The sequence below is a fragment of the Elephantulus edwardii genome, unplaced genomic scaffold, assembly GCF_000299155.1.
Source record: "Elephantulus edwardii isolate Elephantulus edwardi_28Jun2011 unplaced genomic scaffold, EleEdw1.0 scaffold00104, whole genome shotgun sequence".
In the NCBI taxonomy this organism is placed as follows: domain Eukaryota; kingdom Metazoa; phylum Chordata; class Mammalia; order Macroscelidea; family Macroscelididae; genus Elephantulus; species Elephantulus edwardii.
The window spans coordinates 2173524-2190979 of NW_006399854.1; the positions used below are offsets into that span (position 1 = coordinate 2173524).

At 35.2% G+C, this 17456-nt stretch overlaps 1 protein-coding gene across 1 annotated transcript; it reads left to right on the plus strand.

Annotated features, from left to right (window-relative positions):
- Positions 1-258: 258 nt before the first annotated feature.
- On the plus strand, positions 259-11183 carry JKAMP (JNK1/MAPK8-associated membrane protein). The gene is made up of 6 exons (XM_006891773.1): positions 259-382; positions 926-1080; positions 4319-4525; positions 6909-7090; positions 8620-8696; positions 10913-11183. The coding sequence occupies exons 2-6, from the start codon at positions 1019-1021 to the stop codon at positions 11129-11131; spliced, it is 747 nt and encodes a 248-aa protein (XP_006891835.1). The 5' UTR covers positions 259-382; positions 926-1018; the 3' UTR covers positions 11132-11183.
- Positions 11184-17456: the final 6273 nt, after the last annotated feature.

The following is a 17456-nucleotide window of genomic DNA, read 5'->3' on the forward strand; positions in this document are numbered from 1 at the left end:
CCAACTCTCTGATGCATAACAAGTGATTGCGAAGACCATGGCCTGTATCAGACGCACCTTAGTCTCCAGAGAGACACCATTGCTCCTCAGTACTTTGGAGAGGTCCCTAACAGCAGACTATAAAAACAAGAATACAAATTTAAAATGGAATCCATTTCCCTTCCCCCCAGTACTTACTGCTTTTAAATAGAAACAGTTGGGATATTTTTTTGCTTAGTGCTGTACCTATTATTGCAATATTTTTTACAATTGCAAAAGATGTTACTACTTTGACATTTGTTTTTAAAAAGCTGTCGATATTCAACCAGCATGCCTTGGACTTTATTGTGGAAAGACCCTAATATTTAAAAATGCCTCAACTGAACTCTATGGAGAATGTGGGGTAAGTCTTACAGTTACTTTATTTCATTTTTTAAAATGTTTGCTTTTGAAAATTTTCATATATATAGTATCCTTTTCTTAAAAAACATAACTTCATAAAGGAATAAAGACCACATCAAGAAAGTTTCTGTTTGTGTTATATTGAGGATACTACTTTATCCTTTTCTTAAAGTTACAATTACTAAATAGTTTTAAGAACATTTTAAAATTTCACAAAATTTTTAATTCATTAATGATTTAGCACAGTGACTTGGAAGTAAGTTAGCATTACAATTATTTATTTGAAATTATTTTTATACATTTTCATAAGTAGATTTTCCATTGACTGAATATAGTGAATTAAGAGTTAAGTATTAGTAACTTTGTAAAAGGAATGCATTAAGAGCTTTATGTATCATAAGTATTTTCTCTAAAAATCTTTTGTGCCTTTTAAAACATTTTCTATAGCTTTATGTATAAATTTAGATGTGTAAATGGAAATAGATTTTAAGGGGTGTTAGTGTTCTAAAAGAATATCTGAATGTACTGTTTTTATGTATTATAGGTGTGTCCAAGAGGACAGAGAACAAATGCACAGAAATACTGTCAGCCGTGCACAGGTTCTCCAGAACTTTACGATTGGCTGTATCTTGGATTTATGGCTATGCTTCCTCTTGTTTTGCACTGGTTCTTCATAGAATGGTACTCAGGGAAAAAGAGGTCAGCACTTTCTGTGAATCTCTCTGGGTGGGCTGCTGTTAGAATAATTACCACTTAGAAGACCTTATAAGTAGTTCAGTTTCTTGGCTTGTTTTAAGTGTAGTAAGGATATTTTTCTTTATATTCTGTTTATTTTTCACTCTAGTAAGAAAACCTAATACTAGGGCATTGTTCCAAAATTAAAATGAATAAGAGACTTCCCCTGTGTGTGTTTTACTCTAAATGATCTTAAAGAAATGTTTTTCTTTTTGTCATTTGTGGTCCCTATTAATTTTTTTTGGAGGAAATGATACTACTACAAACTGTTTATCATTTTAGAAAAAGTCTTTTGTCAGTTAATGTAATACTGAAGAAACAAATTGATCAATGAGATGAAGATCTGAAATGTAAGATTTGCTGGTGATATGAATGGAAGTGGTCTAGTATAGTGAAAGTGTGGGTTACACATATAAGAGCATTTGGAAAAAAAGACCAAAATATGAAAGGTTTTGATAAGGATGTGAACTTTATTCCATTGGATTTGAGTAAAAGGGTTCTGGGGGCTGGTTCACAGTGAATTTATGTGTTGGGGCAGCTAACCAGAAAGTTATGTTTCAAGTCCACACCTATTTCATGGAATAAAGATAATCAGTCTCCACCCTTAGAAATTTCCAACCTTACAAACCTTGTGGAGGGTCACCATGAGTTGAAATAAATTCGAAAACAGTGGGCTTGGGTTAGGTTGGCTTTGGTATTCAGCTCTAGTACATTTCAGCCTCATTGGTATTCTTTTAGTTATCTCAGTTTCTCAGAAAATTAAGGAAATCAAATGTAAAAAGATAAAATTGACTGTAGGTTTTTTAAAAAAAATACACAGACACAAGAAGAAAAGTGTTTCCCCAGTAGAATAAATAACAAGAAATTCACACCTGAAGCATCACTGTTAAATTAAAGAACACCAAAGAAAAAGAGAAGCTCTATGAAAAATGATGACTATGCTCCCATCATCAGCCCCAGCTGAAGTCCTTGCATTTCCTCCTGCCATTTGACAGAAATCTCTTGAATGTTTCAGCCTTGAATTGCTGTTGAATAGCATCCAAATCAGCATTACATGGAGCAGAAAGGACTTCCAGCTGACCAGTCACACCTTAGATTCCCTGTGAGATAAAACCTACAATTGTTTCAAGCCACTAAGTTTTAAGATATTTGTTTGACAATGTTAGATAATATCTACGCATAAATTAGATACCAGTAAAGAGATTGGCTCTAAAACAGGTATTTTTAAAAGTTATATTTCCTCTATTACTGAGAAGTAGTAACCATATAGGCATTGAAATAAACCCAAATAAGATACATATTGTTGTTAGATATAGTTAAATCCGAACCAACTCATAATTGGCTCTCCAGTGAGTTTTCAGAGGCATGGGAAGAGATTGTCCATCTTTCTTAACCACATGCTTTTGGAGTGACAGCATAACTTCTTACTATTAAGCCACCAGAGCTCTCTAAGATAATATATAGGGTGAGCAGAAGAGGAAGACCTTGGAGGAGATGGATTGACATTGCCTATGGCAGTGGGGTCAGGTGTATCAGAGGTCCCAAGCTTGGCTCAGGATAGGACAAGGTTCAGAGCCATTGTTCATAGGGTCGCTGTGGATTAAGGTCCACTCTAAAGCACACAATAACATACAACATCATGACTGGAGAACCCAGGCGGCATAATGGCAAGAAGCTGTGGTGCATTCCCAGAGGCAATTGTTTGAACCTACTAGCTGCTCTGCTGGAGAGGGATGGACAAATCTCCTGTGCAGCCTCCAAAAACCTGCTGGAGGGTCAGCTATGAGTCTGTTCTCACTTGAAGGTGTACAACACCACCACCACTACCAGGAAAGCCTACGATTAAAAAACTTAATCCCTTTTAAATTGGTGTGTGTGTGTGTGTGTGTGTGTGTGTGTGTGTGTGTGTGTGTGTGTGTGTATTTATTTATTTATTTATATTTTATGGAACTTGACAGCATAGTTTTCAAATTTAAATGGAAGAGCGACAAGTCAATGATAGCCGAATTTTCCATAGGAGGAGAATGTACAGATTATCATGTATAATTATTTAGCTGTCTCAGGAATAAGTGGACCCTAGGAACAAAATATCCTAAAAATAGACCACACTATGTATGAAGCTCTGTGGCAGGAGTGGCATGCTAAATCAGTTGAGACTAGGTGGTGATTATTCTCTAAAGTGTTGCTGGACCAACTGAGTACCAAAGTTAGAAAAAGTCTAACATTAGATTTTACTGTATGTACAGATACCTATTCCAGAAGAATTAAAAATTTAGATGTGAAATGCAAAACCTTAAATCCTCTGTAAGAAACTACTGTCTTATGCCATCAAATTAGAACTGACTCAAGACTGACCCTCCAGCCAGGTTTTCAGAGGCTGTAAATTATGTGAGAAGATTACTCTTTTTTCTCTTACAGAATAACTTGTGAATTCGGACTGCCTGCCTTTGGGTTGACAGCCCAACTCATTACCCTCTTGGCCACCATAATTCCCTTCTTAAGAGAATATGTAGTAATAGGCTTGTCGTGGGGTGATGAATAGTTTCTTAAGAAAAACATTAAAATTTCTTATTAGAAATTAAAAAGTAAAAAAATCAGTCATAGTAAAATTTAGGAAACCTGTTCATAAAAAGACAATCATAAATAAAATTTAGTATAATGAATACTTTAAAGGAGAAGACAAGGATATAGGGAGGGGAGAAACACATAGGTAGATACAAGTTATTTGTAATGCTCTGCTTATTGGGTTAGGTGGTAAATGTTCAGTAAATATTTTAAAGCATGTAATCTTCTATGTATTCTTATCTTTTAAGAGAATTCAAAAATATGATACACTAAGATGTTTCTATTAGTAATTTATCAAGATACTACAGAGAAGCTCTCATTTAGATAATAGTTTTACACTCCTAAAAAGTAGTTTTCACCTGTTGGATTCTTTTATTTTATTATTTTTGTGTGTGTGTGCCATCAAATCAGATCAGACTGGTACAGGAGGAGGTTGCCCCTCCTTCTCCAGCAGAGCATCTGGTGGATTTGAACCATCTGTTGGCTTTTCTTATCTGTTAAGATTTTTTTACGCTTTAAGGTGTTTTTTGTTTGTTTGTTTGTTTATCATTTTCTTAGAACCAAGATCTTGAGCCAGAAACACCAGTTTAGGTGTTGAAGTTGAATTGTAATTGTTCTTCTTGCATTTTTTTTCTAGTTCCAGTGCACTTTTCCAGCATATCACTGCGTTGTTTGAATGCAGCATGGCAGCTATTATCACCTTACTTGTGAGTGATCCAGTTGGTGTTCTTCATATCCGTTCATGTCGAGTACTGATGCTGTCTGATTGGTACACAATGCTTTACAACCCAAGTCCAGATTATATTACCACTGTCCACTGTACTCATGAAGCTGTCTACCCACTGTAAGTAACTAGAATTAAGATAGCTTAGAAAAACAAACCTGTGAAGGTTACTAAGATTTTATTTATTTGAATAGATTAAGCATTATAAAGTAGCTTCTAGGTACTAGCGGAAATACATGATTTTCTTCTCTTCAGAGAGTAATCTAATGAGAGAAAGTAGAAATCTTACTATCATAGAAATTAAAATTTTTTGCATTGATGTTGAAATGTGTAAGCTTCTAAAATAAAGCAGCATATTTCTTTTAGAGGCTATGTGAATTTTTAAAATAACATTTGGAAGGAAATCCTTTTTGATTTGTAGCAGAGATTTAGTATCTGCCATATAACAAAGAATAAAGAGTTTTGGGGGCAAAAATAGACTTGCATTTGAATCCTAGCTGGTCAGTTAATATGTTAATTTGAGCATATTATAGATATAGATATTGATAAAATGGAAATAATGATACCTTATAAAGTGATTGTGAGGAGTACATTAATCATATGTCACATACCATGAGAAGTGGCTTTCCTAAAAGAACCATTTAATAATAGTTGGCATTAGAGTGCTTGGGTTCTTATTTTTCTTTAAAAAAATGTGATGTTTATCAAGATCTTTTGTTTTGAAAATAACTAATTCATAAAACTGTATAATATTACCCTAGATAATTTCATTTCGATGTGGTTTGCTTGATAAAGGTGTAATAAGAAAGTGTGAGGTTTATATTTTCATAGTTAGAGCAAGTTTTCATTATGTAATATGCTCAGTGAATTTTGTCTTTTTTTGAGCAAGATTTTTAATAGTAAAGAAAGTATAAGGACCGTACACATGTGTAAAAAGGTAATTTTTTTAAAAACGAAATATGCAAATATGAAACTATTCTCTCCTAGCCTTTAAACCTTGCAAATTATTTCATACACACAAAAATACATTTACATTGAATATACATGTACAACTATAATTTGTATATAAAAGAGCATACAAAACCTGATAAATTCCTCTTCATTGATTTCATACAGTTGTAACTTTGGTCATAAGTGGTCTTGGGAACGTTCAGAATTTTAACATGGTGTTCTATAGAGGACTTAATAAGTGAACCAGTTACCTTCCTTAAGTAAGATACATGTTGACCTTCATGTATTTACTTCTAATACACGTGTGTGTGTGTCTGTGTATTTTTATACTGTCATACAAGGAGCAGTGTTGGCTAGTGGTAAAGAGTTGCCCTGCCAACCTAAAGGCAGACAGTATGATATGTCAGCTGCTTTGAGGGAAGAAGACAGACAGTCTTCTCCTGTGCAGCCATGGCTGGAGGATCAGCTGTAAGTCAGTTACAACTCAGTGACACATAACAACTATGATATCGTGTCATTAAAGCCTGTAGTAGGGGACCAGAAAATCAGAGATTAGAATTAGAACAAATTACAGACATGTAGGTCCTCCTTCTCCTCTCATTTTGCACCCTTGATAGCACCTCTAGTTAAGTTACCATAAATTCTGTCATCATTTTCTAAATCCATTGTTCAATATAATAAAACAAAGCAGGCTATTCCACAGTGACTATTCGTAAAACTATGGGGGGAAGGTGTGTGTGTGTTCCACTTAATTCAGATATTGTGAATAGAAGAAGAATATTCTAATCAATGAAGTCAGGTGATGATTGTGACTGAGAGAACTACATCTGACTTTTTCCTGCTAAGTTAGGTTGGCAGTATATCTCCATCCGTCAAGAAAACCATGACTAACATTGTTCTGTCTAGCTGCATATCCTCACATGTGATTCCTGACTCTGAAAACCTGCTGGAGGATCATCTCTGAGTCACTTCTAACTCAACAGCAAATAACAATAGTTTCATATCCTTATTTGTATGTATACTTTTTAAGGACTATTAAGGTTATTCTGTACACATGGCATTTTGTAACATGCTGCATAATGTACGAGGGAGGCATGGTTACTTTTATCACTAGCAATTATTTCATAACATGACTATATAGTATTTCAGAATAAGTGTATTATAAAATTTAAACATTTACTGTTGAATATTTTACTTTTCCTCCTAACTTTTCATTAATACAAAGAAAACTATTAAAAACCCCACTTGTTTGTAAGGATTTTTTTTATATTCTTATTTCACTTAGATAAAGTTATGCAAGAAAAATTACTGAATCAAAGGATATAGACATTTACAAAACTTTAAATATAGATTTTTAAACTTCCAATCTGCACTTTTCTTGGTATGCATGCAAGTATCATTTACTAACCTTATACCAGTTTGAACATTCAGAGCCTAGACTGGTAATACATGTTTTCAGCCCTTATTTAGGTTCTTCTATTAAAAAGTATTCAAGCGTAAAATGTTTTCAAATATGTTTCCTGTTTTCAGAATGTCTTACTTTATTTTACAGATACACCATTGTGTTTATCTATTATGCATTTTGCTTGGTGTTAATGATGCTGCTCAGACCTCTGCTGGTAAAGAAGATTGCTTGTGGATTAGGGAATTCTGATCGATTTAAAAGTATTTATGCTGCACTTTACTTCTTCCCAATTCTAACTGTGCTTCAAGCTGTTGGTGGAGGCCTTTTGTGTAAGTTTGATGGGTAAAGTAAATGGAATATAATTATTATTATTATAGATGGTAAGCAGCATTTCCCCTGAATTTAATTTTGGAGGATTTGCAGTTAACATTTGAAAGTAAGTCTTGGCCTATATTTTTGCTGAAACATGTTTAGCCTTATAAAAATAATCTTAGGTGTAGATAGGAGTAGTAATAATCAAGAAAGCAATGATACCTAATCAAAAGTGATTTCTACTGAGAGAATCTTTTGGGCTTGAGACACATAATGTACACAGAAAGAGCATATAATCCAAAGAGTTGAAAAAGACCCTGAGTATAAATTTAAAACCAAAATCTGGGTTTTGCATGTGATACTCATTGTGTATGTAAAGAATGCTTCTAAATGCCAAGCAAGTTACTGAATTCTTTAATAAAGTAAAATTGACTTATTTAGATAATTGGGTCTCTGATTGCTCCATGCTGAATTAACATTTTCACTTTTTTTAGGTTATATTGTAAGAGAAAGTGATTAGTAGTTTCATTAACTGAAATCACTGTAACATGTTTCCTTGAAAAGAATTCGGAAGTGTTTTCCTCGACTGGTACATTTGTGTGAGTGTATTATAAAAGGCATGCAGTTCAAATCCACGAGCTCATAGAAGAAGGATGGGCAGTCTCCTCCCATGTGATTTACTGCCTCTGAAGACCCACTCGAGTGTCAGCTCTAGGTCAATTTCGACTCGGGCACACAACAACAACAACAACAACATAAATTTTAGGATTTTTGTAGAAAAAAATTTTACCTTAAGTATTATTATTACAGCTTGTCTAAAGTAGAAATTTCATTGCAAACACTCAATGATCCATTTATCCTTTAGAGACTTATGGATATATGAATTTTTCTAAATTAATTAAAATTAGTGACTTTTATATCTTTTCTCTACTGAAGTTCCTCATCTGGAACACCAAACACAGAAAATTAGTTTCTTTTTTCAGTCCTCCAAGTTTGGAAAATAACCAAACTTTGATATTTGAAGAGAAGCTAATTCTTTATATATAGTAGATGCTTTAGGATAGGGATCTGCAGAGCTGGCTGGATTTGACATTTTTAAATGGCTGAAGCATAATATTTGGCATATAAAAGTTGTATGAAATTAAAAAATTAGAATCCATAAAGCTTTATTGGAACACAGTCACTTGCATTCTGCTTTCCACTCACAACTACAGAGTTGGATGCCCTTGTGGTAAAAGAAAGCAAGCATTGAGCTGCTAACCAAGTTGGTCACCGGTTCACAAGCACCAGCTGCTCCTAAGCAAAGTAGCAGCCCTTTGGTGTCCTAGAGGGTGTTACAAATTAGAATGGACTTTATGGCAGTGAGTGGTGGTGATTGCCCCTGTACAGAAAAGTTTGCTGACCTTTGGATATTAGGGCTTAAGTCTCTCTACAACTGAGAAAGGTTTCATATCTAAAGAGAATTTATATGCTATTTTAAGATTTTGATGGTTTCTTCAGAAGGTTTGTTTAACATGTCAACATAAGCTCAATATTTTTCTTTCAGATTATGCCTTTCCATACATTATATTAGTGTTGTCCCTGGTTACTCTGGCTGTTTATATGTCAGCTTCTGAAATAGAGGTAAGAAATAATTTTTCCTTCATTAAAATTGAATAAGAAAATAGTATATGCGATATGATACAGCTGATTGCTTTAATAGTACATCGGCTCTTTGATAAGTCAGTCGATAGCTTTTTGCTGATAAGTTTATGAAGTGTGTTGTTGTTATATGCTATGGAGTCAGAACTGATTCTTTGCTGGCCCTCCAGCAGATTTTCAGAGGCTGTAAATTGCACCAGAAGAGATAGCCTATTTTTCTCCTGCAGAGCACCTGGTGGATTTGAACTGTGTGCTTTTGTATTGGCACTGCAACTCCTTACCCACCCATTAGCTCACCAGAGCTTCAGTTATGAAATAGGATGTTGTTGTTATGTACCTAAAGTCACGACCAACCCATAGCCGACCGTTTAGGTTTTCAAAGGCATTGATTGCATGGGAGGAAATTACCCATCTTTCTCCTGTGAAGCAGCTGGTGGAGTCAAACCATAGAGCTTTGCCGTGGCAGCACAATTCCTTACCACTAAGCCCCCAGAGCTCAATGAAATGTGTAGCGTTCTGTATATATCGCTTAGAAAATTATTAAATTAGTTGGACTCAATACTTTCATGGTAGAGAAAATTTATTTCACATAATATTCCCATAAAGCAAACACTGAATTACTGAAATGATGAAACTTATTAACACTAGTCTTTTGGGAAATATAAAATTAATGTTTTATAATGACAATATTAACAGCCTTCAATAATTGTGTATTCCAGTACCTTTCAATATTTTATCTTCTAGGTATGTTTTCTTCACTATGGATGTTTATATTTGCCCTCTAATTTTCATAATACTGCTTTCTCTAACTTTGCAGTCTTTCAGTAGAAGGCTACTGTTTTATTAAACTGCTAAAGGAATGAAAATGTGAAGTGTCATAACGATTATGCTTGCTAATCTAGCACGAATGAACTGTCTTATTAAATTGTTCTCAGCAGTTAATACATGCTTTCTTATAGCTCATTATATAAAGAGAGCTCAGTCTACAGAAAATGAGTTGTAATATATTTGGATTGATTTCTTTTGGTATCATTTTTTTGTATTACATATTAGGAAAAGTTAGGGGAGAAAAAAAATCTAGAATTCCTAGTGAGTTTTAGATAGGATAGTAGTAGATGAACTAAAGAATATTTTTATTGTGAATATTCACGTTTCCAGTTGTACTATCCTTGTTTCTCAATGATCTTAATCACTCTGTTATAATTAAAGATCAATGAATTAGTTTTTTATATAACCTCTTCTATGGAAAAATTGTTAGACTAAAAACCCATTTTTAAATTTTCATTTGCTGTCCATAACTATTCTGAATAATTTAGATTTTCCACGGAGCCCTAGTGCCACAGTGGTTAAAGTATTTGGCTGCTTACTAAAAGGTCAGCTATTCAAACCTACCGGCTGCTCCCTAGGAGAAAAATATGGTAGTCAGCTTCCATATAAACTTATAGCCCTGACAGTATGTACTAAGGGAAGGAGCAGCACAATATCACTAAAGAAAGGGAAGACATGGAGAGCTGCATAGGAAATGTAGCCAACAAAAATAAACATCATTACCACCACAGTAATGCCGTGTCAGTAATAATAGCATTATTCTGCAAGTGAATATATGTGTAGATAAAGACCAACAAGTACGGACAGCAGGGCCAGCAGGGGCAAAATTATGTACATTTGTTAATCATGACCAAATAAGCTGAGAGAGTGAGTTGCTGGTCTTAGGGCTTGGTCCCCAAGACTTCCTGGGAGGCATCTGAATCAGTTGATAAAACATAGTCCACAAAGATAGTCAGTGTTCTGCATTTTACTTTGGTGAGTACCAGTTTAGGTCTTAAAAGTTGTGAGCAGCCATCAAAGGTTCATACTGGAATGGTAAGGGTTAAGGAAAATGGGTTTGGGTTTCTCCTATTTCTTACCTATGGACATAGAGCTTTTGAGAAGTGAATGGTGATAGAGTCTAGACCAAGACTTGAGACATAGGCCCATGTTTTAGCACTGCTACTGAATGCTTTAAAAGATTATGGGGGAACCTCCGTTTTCTCATCTTTGAAATGTGTGGCTAGACTGTTTTGTAAGGTCCCTTTTAGCTCATTTTATGATTCTAAGCTTGTGGTCCTGTGTGAAAACAAGTAGTATTTTGAATTAGATGTGTAATAGACAGCCGCTTCAGTCTGGTAATGTTCTCTCTCTTTTCTAAAATTTTATAGAATTGCTATGACCTTTTGGTCAGAAAGAAAAGACTTATTGTTCTCTTCAGCCACTGGTTACTTCATGCCTATGGGATCATCTCCATTTCCAGAGTGGATAAACTACAGCAAGACTTACCCCTCTTGGCTTTGGTACCTACACCAGCCCTCTTTTACTTGTTCACTGCAAAATTTACAGAACCGTCACGGATACTCTCAGAAGGAGCCAATGGACACTGAATGTAAAATGCCAAATATCCAAGATGGATCTTAGTGAAAAATGTAAAGAAATTTAAAACACTAAAGTGTTAGTACTGCCACACATGAAGAAGAGTGTCAGCACATTTGAGTATCTTTTGACTGTACAGACTTTATGGTTAGACTTGCAAAGTACAAAATGCCATAATACTCTGTTCCATGCTTGTTTTCCTGCTAGAAGCCCTCTGAAAAAGCACTTGTCTCTCAAAACTTCAGTTCTTTCTTAGAGCAAAATAGTGTTTCCGTGTATCTAGCAGTATATAGTGTGCTTTCTCTCTTTTTAAATTATGGAAAACTTTGTTATCTGGAATCAGCAGTGGCATAATGGTGCATGCCTGTTGTGTTTCATTTTGCTTCTCGCCTGTAATAAATTATGAAGCATATAAGGAGGTCTGATTGTAAACGTAGAAATAAAGCATACTGGTTTTATTTATTTTCACCAATACAGTATTTTGGTTTGTTATGAAAATAGAACATGATTTCTATATAACAATTTTTCTGTTTATATAATTTGAAGACATGAGATTATTGTACCTGCCAAAAAAATAAAAATAACAGTTTATTAAAAAAAATCTAAGTGTTCTAACATTTGGTTATGCTGTACTAATTTTTTCGGTCTTTCACTCAAAGTGTCGCTATGAGTCCTCTACGACCGAGTCGTCTATGACTCAGCAGCATTTAACAACAATAGGGTCGCTATGAGTTGCAAACAGCTCGACAGCACATAACAACAACAATTCAGGAAAACAAAGTGATACCTCTTTCCAAAATTAATTAAATATATGTATTCCCCCTTCCTCTTGCATCTCATTTTTGACAAATTTATATACTTGCTTTGTTTTATGACACTGACACATACACATCCTCATCCTCCATTTCTTTTTCAAATTGTGATAGCTGTTAATTAAGATGCATCTTTTATTTGAAAATGTCTTCTACTTAATGAACTACCAAACAGATACAGTTTATAAACAGCTTTCCTGTGGTTATTGTTGTTACATGTGTTGTAGTTTTTAATCCTTTGAAGGTTTTAAGCAACTCATGGTCTAACAATGGAAACAAAATAATCTTCTTAGCACTTAATGTAATAAATGATGTTTATTTTTATTGCTTAAGTGGGTTATTTTGTGTTATTTGGGAGTAGGGGTTGAGAAAAAAACATTAAATTGCAAACTATTAATACTTCTGTTAACAATTGCACTATGAAAAAAAATGCACTCACTTTTTCTATTGTTTAGTTTATGCCTTTTGAATTCATAGCAGTTGCATTCTTTAAGTTGTTAATGACATATTTTGTTTCTCAGATTGTATTCAGATGTTGGTAATTGAGGTCTTTTAGTATGTTTCTTTTTTTCTGTAAGGGTAAGAATAATATGTAAAAGTTCTGCTTACTGCTTGTGTGCACTGAAATTCTGTGTTGCCTAAAGAATCCTTGGCTTTATAATCACATAATCTGGGACAATGAGAAAGAATGTGTTTCTCATTACCAGTCTCGAAAGGAGTACAGTTGAAAGACTCATGCTCACAAACTTTGGAGGGACTAGTCCCTGGAGAAGGACATAATGTTCAATGAGAAAGATCAGTGAAAAAGATCCCCGATGAGATGGATTGACAGTGGCTACAGTTAAGAGCTCAGACAGCAAGGCTTGTGAGGACTGTGAAGGAGCGGACTGTGTTTTGTTTGGTTGTGCATAGGTCACTATGAGTCAGAATGAATCGACAGCTCTTAGCTGTCTTCCATATTTGTTGACAGAGACTGGGAAGCATGTCCATGGCTGCATCTGTTTGCTAAAATGCCCTCCATTGAAATCCCATCAATTCCTGGAATCCTGTTTTCTTGGTAGTGCCTTTGGTGCAGTTTGGACTTCCTCCTTTAGTTCTATTGGTTCTTGGTAAAGTGCTACTTTCTGGTTCCATGTTGACGAGTTGTTTTGGTACAGTGCCTCAGTATTCTTTCCATCATCTTTTTTATGTTTTGCTGCATCATTTAAGATTTTGTTGCCCATAGAATCTTTTCACTGTTGCAGTTCAAGGCTGGGGTTGGTTCTTCAGTCTTTCTGCTTTCCAGTTCAAATCTGGCATGTCACAATTTGACCAATCAACAAGGGGGAAACTTCCTCACCACAGGGCCAGTAGGCAAGAAATGAAAAGGTATGTTTATTGGGGAAATCTGCTATCAAAGACCTCTCCAAAGTTCTAGTGAGCAAGGCTGTCAGTTTTACGATGCACGATCCAAATCATTATATTTTCAGTTGTTTCCTATGGCTCTGAAAGTTGGACAACAAATAAAGAAGAATGGAGAAGAATTGATGTCTTTAAATTGTACTGGGGAAGAATATTGAAGGAGAGGGCGACCCTCAACCAGGTGGTTTGATACGATGACTGCCACAATGGACTCTTCTATGTCAGGAAGTGTGAGGATGGCACAGGATAGAACAGTGTTCGGATCTTTTGTTCATAGGGTCACTATGAGTCATGCTCAACAGCATCTAACAAACAAGAAGAAGATTCTAGGCATTAGTAAGTTGTGATGGATTAGCTTTGGCCACTTTGAATCAACCAATCACATGATATACTATGCTGGGATTGAAAAACAGAAGAATGGTGTTACATTTGTAGCCAAAAAAAAATCAATTTTAGTTCTATCTTGAAGTGCAATGTTCTGAGTGATAGGATATTATTCATAAGAGAACAAGGAACACTTGTTAATACAGCTATTATTCAAATACACACTCCTACAACTTGAGCTAAAGAGGAGGGAATTGAGAATTTTTACAGTCCAATTTTACAAAATTATTTTGCAGTCTGAAATCAACCATGCATTCAAGATGCATTGATGATAATTGTTTACTAGAAAGCAGAGTTGGAAATATGAAAAAGGAATAGTAGTCAAAAGGATAGATTTGGTGACAGAAATGAGGCTGGAAATGGAACGATCAAATTTTGTATTTTCAATTATTTGTTCATTGCAAATGCCTTTAAAAAAACCACAAATGGTGACTTTACACATGGACCTCACCTGATGGACTACAAAGGAATCAGATCAACTACATGTGTGAAAGGAATCATTAGAGAAGCTCAATATCAGCACTCAAAACTAGGCCACGGGTTGTGAGTCAGACCATCAGTTACTCATGTGTAAGTTAAAATTGAGGCCAAAGAAAATGAAAACAAGTCCATGAGAACAAAAATGTGATCTTGAATATATTCCATCTGAATTTCAAAATTATCTTAAGAATAGGTTTGAAGCGTCTGTTAATGGTAAAATGTTACTTAATGTCTGTTTTTAAAACATGGCATGTATTTAATAATTTTACCAAAGTATTGTCATGAAATATATATAATTTTCTTACATCTTAAAAAAAAAAAAAGAATAGATTTGAAGCATTGAACACCAATGACTGAAGACCATTTGAGTTGTAGGATGACATCAAGGATAACATTTGTGAAGAGAGGAAAGGTCATTAGAAAGTCAGAGGAGAAAGAAAAACTGAAATGGGTGTCAGAAGAGACTGAAAATAGCACTGAAGCATGGAGAAACCAAAACAGAAAGAAAACATGCAGAAGTAAAAGAGCTAAACAGATTTCATAGGGCATTGAGAAAACAAAGCAGAGTATTATAATGGAATGTGCAGAGAGCTGGAATTAGAGAATAAAAAGGGAACACACTCTATTTCTTAAACTGAGAGAATTAAAAATACAAATTTAAGCCACAAGTCACAATATTGAAGGATGCTATGGGCAGTATGCTGAATGACCCAGGAAGCACCAAAAGAAGTTGGAGTGACTCACTACCAAAAATAACTGACACTGAAACATTTCAGGAAATAACGTGAGCAGGAGCTAATGGTAATGAATGAGGAAGTTGGAGCCGCACTGAAGGCATTGGTAAAAAACTACGGTCCCAGGAATCAGTAAGATACAAATTGACTTATTTCAATTAACAGATGCTGCTCTATTCACCAGTGTATGTCAGGACATTTGGAGGACAGCTGTCTGACTAATGGATTGGAAGAGGTCCACATTGTTCCCATTCCCAAGAAAGGTAATACAACAGAATGTTGAAACTATAAAACAATATCATTACTGTCACATACACGCAAAATACTGTTGTGTGAACAGAGCAAAGGGAAATGACAGGTTTAAAACTAAGAGGGGCATGTGTCAGGGTTGTGTTCTCTTTGCATACCTATTCAGTCTGTATGCTGTGCAAATTATTTGAGAAACTCAACTGTATGAAGCAGAATGTGGCAACAAAATTGGAGGAAGACATCCATAACTTGAGCTATGCAGATGACACAACTCTTCTTGCTGAAAGTGAGGAGCACTAGAAGTACTTGTTGCAGAAGATCAAAGTATACAGCCTTCAGTATGTCAACATTAAGAAAATAAAAATTTTTACCACTGGAGTGCTAGGCAACGTAATGATAGATGGAGAAAACATTGAAACTTTCAACAATTTCATCTTACTTGGACCCACAATTAACACCCTTTGTCCCAGCAGTCAGGAAATTAGGAGACACATTGCACTGGGAGAGTACAGTCAGGGACCTCTCCAAATTATTGAGAAGCAATGATGTCAGTTAAAGGACTAAAGTGTATCTGATTCAGGCCATTGTCTTTCCTGTCACTTGCTATGAATCTGAGAGCTGGATAATGAATAAAGATGACATAAGAAGTAAATGCCTTTGAGCTGTAGTGCTGGAGAAGTGTGCTGAATACATCTTGGAGAAGGTGCAGCCACAGTGCTTCTTGGAGGCAAAGATGATAAAGCTTTGTTTCACATACTTTGGGGTAGATGTTGCTGTTCCTTGGAAATGGACATCATGCTTGGAAAGGCAGAGGGTCAATGAAGGACAGGAAGACCAGGTAGATTGACACAGTAGCTGCCACAATGGGCTCTAGTGTATCAGAAAGTGTAAGGATGGCACAGGATAGGACAAGGCTCAGATCTGTTGTTCATAGGGTCGCTGTGGGTCATACTTGACTCAACAGCACCTAACAACAGCATTTTCCAATATTTTATTTATAGACAAGGAAGGTAAAATATACTTCTTAAAAATTAGAAAGCCAACTAAAAATGGGGGGAGAGGGGGATTGTTCTTAGCTGTGAGACCTACAAAAATAGGCATACAATTGAGTTTGCTTCCCTGCTACCAATAATAGACTAGCCCTGGGCTCTTAACAGCCTTCTTAACATCTGGGAAAATAAACAGCTGACTCAGAATGTGGGGAGGAGGTAAAGGTTCTGCGTTTCAATTTTGCCACAGTTCTTACCAGTCTATAAACTTTCTTTCCTTAATATCTTATAGTTTGAGTAGTTATTTTGATTATAGGCAATCTAAGTAAGTGATAACTGAATTCTTTTGACCCTTAATTGTTATGTGCCATGATTTCTTTATGTATGATATGTGCATACATGTTAACTATATTAAAATAATCTGTACTTTTAAAAAATATCTTAAAAATAGAAATATTTTAAATATTTTAAAAATAGAAATGTAAGAGTAAGATAAAACAGAACATAAATAGAACTTTACATGTATCCTTCTCATGTCTGGATTGGTCATCACATTCTGCTTTGGAGACCTTTGCTTTAAGGTCTAGAATCTACAATCTAGAGTCTAGATCATGGCTGAATCTTGATGCACTAACCTATGACCTGGTACAGAGCTGGCTAAGTAGAAGGGTGTCAATATGACTAAAAGACATATTCATTCCTACCATCGGCTGGATTCTAGAACAAAGTTTTCTCCCACAGAGCAACTGATGGATTCAAAACAAACCGTGTGCCTTTGTGTTGGCAGTGCAGTTCCTTACCACTAGACCACCAGAGCTGTCACTGGAAATACATAATGCACAGACAAAATGATGCCTTCCAAATCACAGTCATGGGACAAACATATCTAAAAGAGTGTAAAAATAGTTTCCTGAAAATACTTTTAAAGAGGTTTTAAAAAATACTAGAGAGAAGTAAGTTAAAGTTCAGTTTTCCAGGTAACTCACTTAAAGAGAAGAAATGGTCTGCCACTATTTTTAATCCTGCAAACGAACATCAGTGTTCAGTTGGATGTTCTTTTTCCTTTTTTTGATGTCATCAGCTACCATAAAATAACAAAGTCTTACAGTACCGAAAGATCCAAAAGGTTGCTTACTAGGTTTTACTTGCACTTCACTTTCTTTAAGGGCACACAGTTCATCTAGATTCCCTTGAAGCCAAGTACTGATCCGCTCCATTTTTTTATCTCTTTCAGAGAGCTTTTCCACCAGATCATTTATTTCTTCCATTGTCTCTTTACTACTAGCC